The following is a 14,255-nucleotide window of genomic DNA, read 5'->3' on the forward strand; positions in this document are numbered from 1 at the left end:
TTCTCATCTGTAAAATGGAGATAATAATAGTACCTACCTCGCAAGGTTGTTGTGAGGATCAAATGAAATAGTGTTTGTAAAGGTGCTTAGCACAATGCCTGACACATAGTAGGTGCTTAATAAATGCATATTCTCTTCCCTTCCCTTTAGTGCCCACCAAAAAGCAGCTCTCTATGACCTCAGATTGCAGAGCAGGAGTCAAGTTGCATTGGTAGAGAGAATTTCTTCATCAGGAATTCCTATACCACTGAAATCACAGGTCTGGCCCAAGTGTGCGTGTTTGTGTATGTGTGTATGTATGAATGTGTGTGTATACATAGTATATATGTATACAATAACAGTTTGTACTTACACATGGTTACAAAGTACCATATTAAATTAATAGCTTAATTAAGCTATTAATATTAGCTGCACAAACACTTTTGACACAACCTTGTATTTATCTCACCAAAGATTCACAATCACCTGTAAGGTAGGCAATACAAGCTGATATGGTTTACTTAGGGCCCTGCAGCTAAGAAGTGGTAGACTTTTAGATTCATAGGTACAAGGACTTTAGAAGGTCAATCATTAACAGATGAAGAAATTTGTTCTCCAAAGAGGAACTGAACTGCAAAGCTGAGATTTGAACCAGATAACCGACTGTGGTGGTCTCTGCATCTACATCATGATGTTGACTACAGTGCTTTTCCTCATAAGGCAGGGAAACAGTACCCTACAGAAAACACCGGAAGAAATTCATGCCCAGGATTTTTTTTTTTGGTGCTAACCAAGGAATCTAATTTCTCTTTTTTTAAAAAGAGAGAAAAATCTGCCCATAAGTGTTACAGGCTGGAAGACCCAGATGGAATGTCCACCTTCTTCACTATTCACCTTCCAGGGGGTGCTGTGGGGAGCCTGAAGGACTACAGAAAACATAGGTTTAAAAACTCTCATAAGGAGATGCAGAAAGAGACATGCTTTTGGACTTTGCCAATGTGTGGATTCGTCTTCCTTAACTAGGCTTATTTGTTGCAAATTTTTTTTTCTTTTTAATTTAGTTGGAGGAAAGGGCTGGACTAATGAAGCCCCAAAAGGTGGGGGAGGGGGGAAAGTTAAACATTTTAAAATATGCATGTTGGAAAATAATCATATTTTTTAAAGCAAGTGACATATATGAAATGGAGATTCTCAGTTTTATACACCATCCTCTTTTTGCATTCTGCTGTGTACATGGAAATGCTTTCTTTTTTTGTCGTTTAAGTCCAAAATTTAAAAATAAAAATGAGTAATCTTGTCAGATGCATTTGTTTTGTTGAGATGGAATCCTCGTCTATCACATACCGTCAGTCCCTGACTTACAGGGTTCACATTTACTATATCCAGTCACATAATAGTCTACCTACTAATGTAGGCCCCACAAAGAGTCCCTGCCAGTTACCAACCTCAGCCTGGCTCCCTTAAGCGCTCTATGCTTTCTCTACCTTGTGAGGCAGTGTGGGTACATGGAGAAGGCACGGGGCTGAGTCTGAACACCATTTCAGTCACTTGCGACATTAGCAACCCTCAGACAAGACAATTAATCCCTCTGGGCCTCTAGTTTAATAAACTGTAAGATGAAGGGGTTAGAGTCAATGGCCCTATTGATTCTAATAGGCCTTGACAAGTAATTGGACATGAGGAGTGAGAGTGAAGTATGGATATGACACCTAGGTTGTGATCTGGGGCCACTGGGAAGATAGTGGTCGTGCCCTCAGCAGTAATTGGGAAGCTAAGAAGGGAGGGTTTGGGAGGAAAAGATTATGAGTTTAAGCAATCAATGAGCAACATATGATCCTTCGATCTTCCTTCCCAACAAGCCATGGCTCTCACCCAACACCAGCAGGCTTACTCTCTAGGGGCAGCTAGATGGTGGAGTCCATAGAGTGCCAGGCCTGGAGTCAGGAAGACTCATCTTTGTGAGTTCAAATCCGGCCTCAGACACCTAGTAGTTGTATGACCCTGGGCAAGTCACTTAACCCTGTTTGCCCCAGTTTCCTCATCTGTAAAATGAGCTGGAGAAAGAAATAGCAAACCAATCCAGTATCTTTGCCAAGAAAACCCTAAATGGGGTCATGAAGCTAGACACAACTCAACAACTTCCTAGACTCACTCTAAGTGCTCCTCATGGATGATTAAACTTAGTATCTTTTCCTCCCAGACCCTCTCTGATAAAGGGCACCACATCCCCCCCAAGTCACCCAGGATCATAACCTAAGGGTCATATGCAACTCCTCACTCTTTTCCCCCTCACAGCTAATCAACTGTCAAAGTTCTATCATTTTCACCCTCATAACACCTTGTGTGTTTATGTGTGTGTGTGTGTGTGTATATATATATGTATGTATGTATATAAAATGAGTATATATGTGTATATATGTGTGCATATACATATACATACATACATATATATTTATCTCCCTTCTCTCCTGGGACACTGCCCCCACCCTGGTGCAGGCCTTCATCATTTCCCATCTGGACTACTGCAATAACTCCTGGTTGATCTCCTTGCCTTGAGTTTCGTGCCATTCCAATCCAACATTCACCCAGTTACCAAACTGATCTCCAGATCAAACCTGGCTTCCTTCCCACATTTCCAGCCTTCTGACATCTTACTCCCCCCTCCACCTACTCTTCCTTACGGCGACACTGGATTCCTTGCTGTTCTTCACAAAAGACAGTACAATCTCCTGACTCCATGTATTTTCCCTGTCTGTCCCCCATGCCTGGAACTCCATCCCTGCTCGTCTCTGCCTCCTGAATTCCCTGGCTCCTTCAAATCCCACCTAAAATCCACAAGTAGCCTTTCCCAATCCCCTTTATTACCTTTATTTAGAGCACTGATTCCTAACAATATCTTTACAGTGAGTAAACTTCAGTTTCCCAAATAATTAGAGGTTTTAAAAAAAAAAATTAAATACCTCATCATTACAGCAATGACTATCTTTATACAGATAGTCTGGACAACTGGACAACCTTCCAGGTATGACAAGTAGAATTCGATTAAAACAAACACCACATTAATGCCCGATTCTATAGAAACTGGTACCACCACCACCCCAGCTGAATAACTCACTTTAGCACTGCTTTGCTGATACAGATAGAATGAATTTTGTTGTCAGAGAAAGAAATCCTCTAGCCCTGGTAATTCACAGCCCTCGTTTTCCATCTTAACAAAGATACTGTTCCTGGTTTGGGTGTTTTGGGCTCTCTACCTTCTCATCTTTTCCTGTGGGTCCCTTTCCAGTACTATCTAATCTGTCCCCCTACCCTTTGAGCCTAAATCAGTTTCACTTTAGATTTCTGGCCACACCTTTTCCCCTTGCTCAATATATTAAATGATGACTAAGCATTAAGTGCCAAGCCCTTCTTACCTAACCTGACAGCCTTTACTCATTTATTTAACAAATATTTATTGTGCCCTTAAACAAAAAAAAGTTAGCTCCCCGCCTTCCCAAGAGCAAAATTTCCTTCTTTTCTTTTAGCCTGGATTTCCCCATCTCACCCAAGCTGGAAGGCTAATCATCACAAGCCAGATCCCACTACTGATTGGCATTTTGACGTTCCCCCTTCTTTTGACCTGGGCCTGTTCAGGGTCCTTAGGCAACCTGAAGGCCCTGTGCTCCTGGGGGCTCACCACATTGATGCTAACCTTAGTGAGGACACCTGATGGGCACAAAGCACAGCCACACTCAAGAGATCTGCCAGCCTTTAGCACAGCCAGAGGTGGGCGAGTTACAGGCCACCATACCTGGCTAATATACTTATTTCTACTGAGGGAAGCATTATCCTCCCAGCACCCAGGTTTATAACCTTGGGGTCATCTTTGACTCTTTACTCTGCCTCACCCCATATACAATCAGTTACTCCCATTAGAGGCAACTGGTGCCAAAGCAGATAGAGCCCTGGGCCTGGAGTCTGGAAGACCAGAAGTCAAATCCAACCTCAGACACTCACTGACCGTGGGCAAGTCACTAAACCGCTCTTTGCCTCAGTTTCCTCAACTGCAAAATGGGGATAATAACAGCCCTTACCCCCAAGGATGTTGTGAGAATCAAATAAGGTAATATTTGTAAAAGCATTTAGCACTGTGCCTGGTACATAGTAGGTGCTACATAAATGCTTATTTCCTCTTTCCCCTCCTTTCCCATCCATTCTGCCAATTCTACTCCCAATAGTGTTTCCCCTCTCTTAACTCACAAGACTATTCGGGCATTCTTAATTAATCTCCTAGGTTTCCTCCCTCTCCTATTAACCAACAAACATTTATTAAGAGCCTACTATGTGCTGGGCACTATGGATACAAGTACAAAGAATGAAACAATCTCTTTTCCCAAAGAGCTTGCATTCCAAATGGAGTACAAAAAAGTCTAAACCACAAATGTAAAGTGAATAAATACAAACATGTACAAAGTAATGTGACACAGGATAGTTTGGCAGGAAGGACACCAGCAGTTACAGGGATCAGGAAAGACCACACGAAGAAGAGAATGGTCTGGTTTTGAGGGGGACAGGTAAAGAAGGAGATCATTCCATGCTCCCGGATGCCAAAATAAAATTCCTAAAGAACTGGTCAATTCAGCTCAAGGATAAGAGACATTAGGCACTGGAGATACAAAACCAACAGGGCAGCTTGGTGGCACAATGGATAGAGTGGGTCTTGAATCAGGAAGATATGGCTGTGTGCCCTGGGCAAGTCATTTAACTGTGTTTGCCTCAGTTTCCTCATCTGTAAAATGAGCTGCAGAAATAAATGGCAAACCACTTCAGTAATATCTTTTCTAAGAAAACCCCAAATGGAGTCCCAAAGAGCTGGCTGCAACCAAAACAAGCGAACAACAAAAATACAATGCCCAACGCAAGACAGTTCCTTTCCCTTTGTTCTACTTAAGGGATTCAACATTCAAGTCAATAACTACAATTATATATAATTTTAGGAGGAAGACAGTCCTAAAAAGCCAAGTCAACAAGCATTTATCAGTGCTGACCTATTATTCCTTCAGCTTTCTACTGCCTCTGAGATAAAATACAAATCCCTCACCCAGGTACTCAAAGTCCTTCCCAATCTGGCTCCATCATGGACTTGGTCTTGAGTTCATCTCCCACCCCCAGGCACTGAAAGAAGCCATGCCCCTCGCCTAGCATGCCTTCCCTCTTCCTCTCACCCTTTCAGAATGCTCATCTTCCCTTCAAGGCTCAGGTCAGGGGCCACCTGCTTGGCAAAGGCTCTCTCTGATCCCCCAGTGGTTAGAATCCTCTCCCTCCTCTATTCCCTAATTCTCACTTAACTCAGTAAGAGCAGTACCCTACACAGCAGAATGTAAACTCCTGGAAGGCAGGACTTTCATCCTAGTTTCCAGAGTGCTTTGCATACTGGCAGTGCTTAATAATCACATGCTGAATTACTAATGAACCAGTACTTTTTTCAGATGTCATCCTTTTACATCATAGGCAAAGCTCTGCCTGGGATATGGCAAACACCTAATAAATATTTTATGATTGAGAAAACTTGTCCTTGTTCCCAGAGCTGTAACTAAGAATTCTAACGCCTGGAGCAAATTCATGGGGGTGAGGTGAATGGGGCAGAAGTGGGGAGAAATCCTGGATCCTAAAACATAAAGGTATAGAGATCCCAGGAAAGCCCCCTTGGATCCAAGCTGCTGGGAAGGCTATCAAGGGAGGGTACAAGGTGGGATGGGTCCTGGAATACACGAAGGCCTAGGGTTCTGGCTACGAAACCCTCATGAAAGGACTCAGGCCACGCCACTACAGGACAGTGCACCCTGGTTGGGTAGAGTCATCCTGGGAACCCTCCAGAGTTTGTACTCATAAATAAGCCCCCTCCGCCTGCTCAAAGATCCAGATCACTGACTTTCCCAACTCTCTGAAGGAACTCGGGAGGTAGCAAGAGGGGGTGGCCCTAAGGGTGCCAGGTCAATGAACTGGAGGTAGGGGGGAGGGCAGTCTGCTGTGCTGCTTCCTCGGATGCCCCTCACCCTAGTAAGGACATTATCTCAGCAACATGATTAAAAACTCAATGTGGCGGGAAAAGTCCCACTCCACTTTCCAGGGACCTCTGCTGTGACTTCGGCAGACACAAAGTAGGCAAATAAAAAGATGCCTGATCACATTTACCTGCTTAAATATCACATCTCTCTCATAGGATAGTCAAGCACAGGGACTAAGTCACTTTTTTGTCTTTGTAGCCCTGGCACCTAGAACAGTGAGGGGCTCCATAAATGCTTGTGGAACTAAACTGAATTCTGGCCATGATTGCACTAGACTTTGTTACACAGGAGAGAGCATCATCTATCACCTTACTCCCCCACCTTGGCTCTGGGGCAAGCCTTGGTTTTTTCTAGGAAGGACAGTTAGGGAGGGGGAGAGGCACAGATGCAAAAGTACTCTAGAATAAGCCTCAAAGCTTCTATCTGCTTGCTCCCCAGCCCACAGCTCAAGGCTTTTTGGTTTGGTTTGGTTTTTTAAACTGCTTTGGGTCAGTAACAGATCTGGTGAGCAGTACAGGAACCAAACCTATACTCTCTCTCTCTCTCTCTCTCTCTCTATCTCTCTCAAGCAGTAATGTGAGCCAATTATCCTGAAGAATGATTAAATGAATTAATTTCAAGCCAATGGCTAGGGACCCACAATGAACAAAGGCAAAGAACTGTGCCGGTATTTCCTCCCAACAGCGGGTTGTGGTTTTCAAACAAGTTCAGACACCTAAGGTCTGAACACTGGAGCTGACTGCACACTTTGAACACCTGTCTTCTCCCCTTTGCTGGATTTACGGGGGGCTGGACGGGGACCGGGAGCCCCTCAGTAATTAATGGGATGGGGAGGGACAGAAACTGGGAAAAGGGGAGGTGGAAGGAAAGGGCACTCTGGGTGACTCCACACCCCAGCAACAGTTTCCTTAGCATCTAACCCCAAGGGGGAAGGGAAGAGAGAAGCCTCTCCCTGCCTTCCCCATGGAAGCTGCAGCTGCTACCTGGGATTTTTCTTTCTTTTTATTCAAGTGTGAAAAGTAAACCTCCCACAAGCATAATAATGATACTACTGCTACTACTACTACTAGTTTCCACAGATAGAGTGCTTTAAGGTTTGCAAAGTTGTAAAAAGGATTTCATTCGATCCTTACAACCACCCTGGGAGGAGGGGGCTAGAATTATCCCCACTTTACAGATGGGGCCACTGAGGCCGGGAGAGGCAAACGGACTTGCTCAGACCACACAGCTAATAAGAGTCTAGCCAGGAAAAGAACTCGAATCTTCCTGACTCCAAGTCCGGCACTCAACGCCCTTCGTCACCAAAGGTAATCTCTAACGATCAATGAGGTTTCATTAAGTGCCAAGTGTGCAAGAAAACAGGAATGCAAGGAAAAGGAAGTGAGCCCTATCTGAAAGCAACTTCAAATGGGAAGAGGAGTGTATACTAAATAAACAAGCAAATAAATAAAGTGATAAAAATAAAGCGAATCTTCACAAAGCAGTCAGGCTGGAGGCAGTGGGGGGGGGTCAGATAAGGATTCATGCAGCAGATGGTGCTGCGGCTCCTGTTACAGCAAAAGTAGAACCTCCCCCCAAAAAAGGAGGGCCAGAGGGAAGAAAAGGAGCTGGAAAACAGGCGGCAAGGGCTCCTGAAGGAAAGGAGAGAGGCACCGGACACACGCTCCGACCCAAGCCGGCGCTTTGCCCGTTAAGAACGGAGGCTCACAGCGGGGGGTCGGAGGGGGAGGGACTTGGAGTAAGAGCAGCCAAGGGCTCCCCCTGCAAATGGGGAGGGGCAGAAAAGTGGAGAGGGGGGAGGGGGAGAGAAAGGGGAGGAGAAAGGTGGGAAGAGAGGAGAAAAGGGGGAAGTGGAGGAGAAGGGGAAGGGAGGAAGAGGGAATGGGGGAGAAGGGGAAGAGGAAAAAGAGGGAGAGGAGGAATAAGGGGGAGATAGATCGGCAAAGGGAAGAGAAAGAGAAGGGGCTAGGAGGCTGGAGGAGGGGCGCAGGGGTGAAGGTGGAGCAGGGGAGGCTCTGGTCGGGGGCGCCCCTCCCCTCCCACCTGGGGCCGAGAAGTCCCCGTCGCGGGGGTCCGGGACGCTCATGGTGCAGGCTCGGGGGGCTCCCTCCCTGGGTCTCCGTCTCTTCCTGGCTGCAGCTGGCAGCCCCCGCCTCTTCCTCCGCGGCTCCATCTGCTTCCTCCGCCCCTCTCCCTGCTCCTCCCCCTCCCCCTCCTCCCTTTCCTCTTCCTCCTCCTGCCCCTCCCTCTCCTCTTCCTCCTCCTGCCCCTCCCTCTCCTCTTCCTCCTCCTCCCCCTCCCTCTCCTCCTTCTCCCTCCCCTCCCCCTCCCCCTCTTCCCCCTCCCCTCTCCCAGGACGCTGGAGCTACGGCCACCCCGTCCCCCAGAGAGAGAGCAGTTCTAGGCTTCCCGCAAGACTCCGCCCTGAGCTTGGCATAACAACAATCCTTTGCGTTCCTCTGCTGAGCTCAGCCTGAGCAAAACCCCAGGATTGTTTCACACCAGCCCCAGGTGGTCCCTGAGCTCAGACTACCCACAAGACCCACTTTCGGTCATGCAGCCCTCCTATGAATCAAACTTGTGCAATTGTTAATGTTATGTGTTATTAGTGTTATTGTGTATTATTCCTATATGTATTAAGATTTAGCCTCCACTTAACCCCACTGCCTAGCCCTCCCCCCAAAAAATAAGATTTAGCCTCACAAAAAGCAGGTTTCCTAGAGAAGTCACCCTGCAACATGTCTAGTTACCATCCTCCAACGGAATAAAGCAAGTTTTCTGCTTATGCCCTCTGTTAGCTCTTTGTTTTTATTTTATTTTATTTTACTTTATTTTATTTTATTTCGTAGAGTTAACTGGTTGGGATAACCTGTGTGAGCTCTTTGGTATTTTCAGTTAACGACGGTTGCATAACTGCTGTGCCTTTGGTCATTAGTTTTTAGACTTGACACAGTACTGGTTTCTCTTACCTTCTCCCACCCGCCCTTTTCTACACCTTGAAAAAGAAAAAGAAGAAGCCAACATCCATGGTTAATGTTGACCAAGTCCAAAAATATTTGTCTCGCGGGCAGCTAAGTCGTCACAGTGGATAGAGCATCAGCCCTAGAGTCAGGAGGACCTGAGTTCAAATGCAGCCCCAGATCAAACACACCACTAACTGTGTGACCCTGGGCAAGTCACTTAACCCCAATTGCCTAAAAATTAAAAAAAAAATATTTGTCCCAATTGGCACCTTGGGTCTGTCCCCAGTCAGTCAGCTGTCAATATCCCTTGTTCTCTCCCTTTTTTGCTCCTTCTCCCCACTTCCCTTGTTCCTCTTCCCTCTCCCTTTACTCTTTCTTTACCGCCTGTTCTCAATGAGGACCACATTTCTTTTTTTTTTTTGCTTTTTGGTGAGGCAATTGGGGTTAAATGACTTGCCAGGGTCACATAGCTAGTAAGTGTCTAGTGTCTGGTCTGAGATGAAATTTGAACTCGGGTCCTCTGGACTCCAGGGCCAACACTCTATCCACTGTGCCACCTAGCTGTCCCAAGGTCCACATTCTTCATCCGTGCACTCAGCCTTCAAGTTGTTTACCAGGAACTTAAAAACTCAACAACAGCTTTAAATACAATTAGTTTCCCTTGTAATCCTACATCATATTTTTCTGTGATTTTCAAGAGAAGGCCTCCCCCCAACCTCCCACCCCTCCCAAGGGATTCCAGGCTGCACCAGCCTGCACCAGGGGTCCAGGATACTAAGAAAGTGACACAGGTCTCTTTCCCCTTTCCACAAGGGGCTAACTCAACCAGGCCTTCTATGAATTTCTTTCCATTGCAGTATGTTTGGGGAAAAGGGGTGGGGTGGTAAACATTGGCCTGACACATAGTAAATTCCTCTGTATGTAAGAGCCCTTTCAGGAAGGGAATCAGAGAGATTCAGGTGTCAGACCCAGGCATGAGTGTGAAGAATGTGGCTTCTAAGAAAGGCAGTGATTTGGGGCCCTTTTACACAATTTAGAGCTTTCATTACAATGTCTCCCCTTGTTTGCTACTTCTCTGTTTTGCCTTATCTCCCCTCTGTGAGGGAGTAACAGATTCTGTTACTACATCTTCATCACTACAGCATATGCAATGACCAGACAGTAATTATTCAATTTCATATGAGGCTGGTTCTTTATAATTGTTAAGTATTTTAAGCATCCATTGGTCTTCATAATTACCCAGGTAGAAATTACAGACAAATTAAGTTTTTTTTTTGAATTATGAATTTAGCATAAGTGAATGAACTTAAATTATGTAACATGAACTTAGCATGCACATTTCAATGTATTAATGTTCAACAAAAAAAATTGTAAAAATGGGAAATTCTGTTCTGGTTAGAAACCTGAGGAAAGTCTTCCCTTCCCAGATTGATTTTTTTTTCCTTTGAGTAGGTAAAAGAGGCATTTTTTGCCTCATTTCTTACCTAGCCTTAATCACTGAATGGGTGTTGACTTAGACAAACTGAGAAAAACCTTAGCTTGAAAAGGCCCAGATGGAGTGAACTGGGGCAGTGGACACCTCCTGCTGCTCTCACCAGAATGCCGTGCCCAGCGTGCAGCAGTCCGTAGATGAGATGGACTTCGAGAGAAGGATCTGGTCAGCAGCACTGAATGGAGACCTAGGTCAGGTGAAACATTCATTCATAAGGAAACAGTCAACCTGATCCTTCTGGATACACTGCCTTGGTAAATTTGACATCTTAAAGAGTTTGAGGAGAAATAATCCCCTTAGATTCTAGATTTGGACAAGGGAGGAGGAAAGGCTTGAATTAAGGGAAAAAAGAGGGCAGCTAGGTGGCGCAGTGGATAGAGCACCGGCCCTGAAGTCAGCAGGACCTGAGTTCAAATCCAGCCTCAGACCAAACACTTGACACGTACGAGCTGTGTGACCTTGGGCAAGTCACTTAACCCTGATTGCCTCACTAAAATTAAAAAAAAAAAAGAACCCTCCACCATAAAGAGCTACTATTGTAACAGGAAATTCAAGACACAAAAAAGAAAAAGAATTATTTGAAAACAACTGCAAGCAAAGCTTCCAAGAAAAATGTAGCTTACACAGAAGTTCAACAAGAATTCCCAGAAGAATTAAAAGTTAAAAAAAAGAGAGAGTTAAAGATGAGTAAAAAAACAAAAAACAAATGAGAGCTATGGAAGAAAGATATTAAAAGAGACTCAACAGCTTGGAAAAACAGGTTAAAAAAAACTTACCAAAGAAAGTAATTCCTTGAAAATTAGAATTGGTCAAATGAAAGCTAATGACACCATGCTACATCAAGACATAAAACAGTCAAAAGTCTGAAAAAAAATTGAAGAAAATGTGAACTATCTCATTGGAAAAACAACTAACCTGGAAAACAGATCAAGGAGAGTTAATTTAAGAATCACTGGACTCTGAAAGCTAGGAATGAAAAAAGAACCTAAACATCATACTTTAAGAAATCATGAAATCAAACTACCCAAATATCTTAGAGCCAGAGGCCAAGATGGGAGTTGAAAAGAAGCCATTGGTCACCTCCTGAAATTCCCAAATGAAAATTCTCACGAATATTATAGCCAAAATCCACAGCTCCTGGGTTAAGGAGAAAACATTGCAAGTAGCCAGAAGAAACAATTCAAGTACTGAGGAGTCACAGTCAGGATCACACACAATTTAGCAACCACCACATTGAAGGAATGGAGCACTTGGAATACCCTGGAAAAGGGGGATGGTGCTGGAACAATTGGGGAGGGGAAGTGTCACAGCAGTAGTTTGAAGTGACAAAAATTTTTTTAAAACATTAAAGGGTTAAAGAAAGTAGATGGGGTGGGGTGCTGAGTAATTTTTTTTTTATTTTGTGTTTTGTTTTTGGCTAGACAATGGGGTTAAGTGACTTGCCCAGGGTCACACAGCTAATAAGTGTTATGTGTCTGAGGCTGGATTTGAACTCAGGTCCTCCTGAATCCAGGGGCAGTGCTCTATCCACTGCGCCACCTAGCTGCCCCCTGAGTAATTTTTTTAAAATGGGGGCAGTAGGCCAAATAAGTTTGGGAACCTCTGTAAGGGTTAAGGATCTAGGCTCACAGCCAAGAATAACCTACCCAGTAAAACTGAGTATAATTCTACAATGGGAGGGGGGGATGGATCTTTAACAAAATAGAGGTCTTCAAAGCATTCTTGATGAAAAGACTAGAACTGAGTAAAAAATCTGACATGCAAACATAAGAATCAAAAGAAGCATACCCCTAAAAAGATCAGAGAAAGAGGAAAAGGATTCATGTACAAAAATATTACTGCAGCCCTGTTTGTGATGGCAAAGAGTTGTTAATTGAGGGGATACCCATCAGTTGGAGAGTGGCTGAACAAGTATGAGAATATGATGGAATGCTGTTGTGCTGTAAGAAATCATGGTGGGCATAGTTTAAGAAAAACCTGGGAAGACTTATATGAACTGATGCAAAAAAAGCAGAATCAGGGGAACAATTTATGCAATAGCAACAATATCATATAAACTGTTATCTCTGAAAGACTTAGTAACTCTGATTAACATGGTTAACAACCATAGTTCCAAAGGACTTGTGATGAAATGTGCTTTCCTCCTCTAGATAGAGAAGTGATGGACTTAAGAGTGCAGATTGAAGGACATTTTTCTTTTCTTTCCTTTTTATTTTTGGACATGTATGATTCAGGAATTTGTTTTGCATGACTACATACATTTGTGATCACTTTTGTTTTTCTTTCATTTGATAGGGGTGGGGGAGGAAGGAGAGAATTTGGAACTGAAAATAAAATAAAACTGAATAAAAACCAAACAAAACCAAACCAAAAAAAGGCCCAGATGGCTATGAAGGAGAGAGTGAGGCAGGTGACTTTGCACAGCCCTCCTTCACTTAAACCCAATTCACTTGCAAGGCATGACATCACCTCCCTGATATCATGGTCCTCTTGGAGAATGAAGGATAGACAACAGCAAACGACCCCCTTCTAAATCTTTCTGCTCTCTTGTTATTGTTCAGTTTTGTCACTCTTGGTGACCCCATTTGGGGTTTTCTTGGCAAAGATACTAGAATGGTTTGCCATTTCCTTCTCCAGCTCATTGTACAGATGTGGAAACTGAGGCAAGCAGGATGAAGTGACTTGCCCAGGATCACACAGCTAGTAAGTGTCTGAGGCCGAATTTGAACTCAGTCTTCCTGACTACAGGCCTAGTGCTCTATCCACTGCACCACCTAGCAGCCCTTGTGGATATTTTAAAATCTTTCATCCAATGCTGTCATCTTTTTTTTTTTAATATCCTTATCACTATGCCACTCCCAACAGTCCCCTCCCAAATTAAAGGCTTCCTTTGCAACATATAAGTGTTGTCAAGCAGAACAAATTCACTCACACGTTGGCTCTGTCTCATAAGCACCTCATCTGGTACTGGATCCTTGTCAAGAGACAGAAGGCATGCTTTACCACCAATCTTTTTGGAGGCATGATTAGTTACATTTCTTTCAAAATCACTTTCTTTTTCATCAGTGTAGTCAATGTATGTATTTTCTCCTTGTTCTCCCTTTACTATGCATCAATTCTCCTGCCTATCCAGCCTTCTTACAGACACCTACTCCTCCACCCACTGACACTTGGTCTCCTGGGTGCCCCACAAACTAGACTCTCCATCGCTCAGTTCCAGACATTCTCTCTGGCTGTCCCCCCATGCCTAGAATGCTCCCCCTCCTCCGTTGCAACCATACACCTTCCTAGCTTCATGTCCCAATTCAAATCCCACCTTCTACAGGAAGCCTTTCCCAAGCCCTCTTAATTCAGTGCATTCCTTTGGTTAGTTATTTTCTATTTACCCAGTATATAGTGTGAACCCCTCCCCAAACCATTTTAAACCCCCATCACCTGAGAAAGGCCTAAAATCTGGATTGGCCAATTGGGGAAGACATTTTGGCCCACTCTGAGCTTAACCTATCATAACACCTTGCATGTCAGACATGCTTTGCTTTGCTCTCTGAGTGAACCCCAAATCCCCCTTCCTGCATCAGCAACCTACACAGCCAGATGAAACTGACCAGGAGCATTCTTCTGTTTCTGACTACCAAGGACAGGGTGCGTTGACCCAGACACCATCCTAAAAAATGGAAATTTTCTTATCTTGGTATTCTACAGACACGTTATGTTACGTTATGTTACGTTATGTTATGTTATGCTATGTTACATTATGTTATGTTATGTTATGCT

At 44.2% G+C, this 14,255-nt stretch overlaps 1 protein-coding gene across 1 annotated transcript in view; it reads right to left on the reverse strand.

The window, feature by feature from the left end:
• The window catches only part of CASP6 (caspase 6), a 32,749-nt gene extending 24,542 nt beyond the window's left edge, over positions 1-8,207 (reverse strand). The window contains exon 1 of the mRNA XM_027837513.1: positions 8,070-8,207. Coding sequence (XP_027693314.1) covers positions 8,070-8,199 — 130 coding nt within the window. The 5' untranslated portion in view covers positions 8,200-8,207. The remainder of the gene's footprint in view (positions 1-8,069) is intronic.
• Positions 8,208-14,255: the final 6,048 nt, after the last annotated feature.

This window comes from Vombatus ursinus, unplaced genomic scaffold, assembly GCF_900497805.2.
Source record: "Vombatus ursinus unplaced genomic scaffold, bare-nosed wombat genome assembly UNPS02014821.1, whole genome shotgun sequence".
NCBI classification, from domain to species: Eukaryota; Metazoa; Chordata; class Mammalia; order Diprotodontia; family Vombatidae; genus Vombatus; species Vombatus ursinus.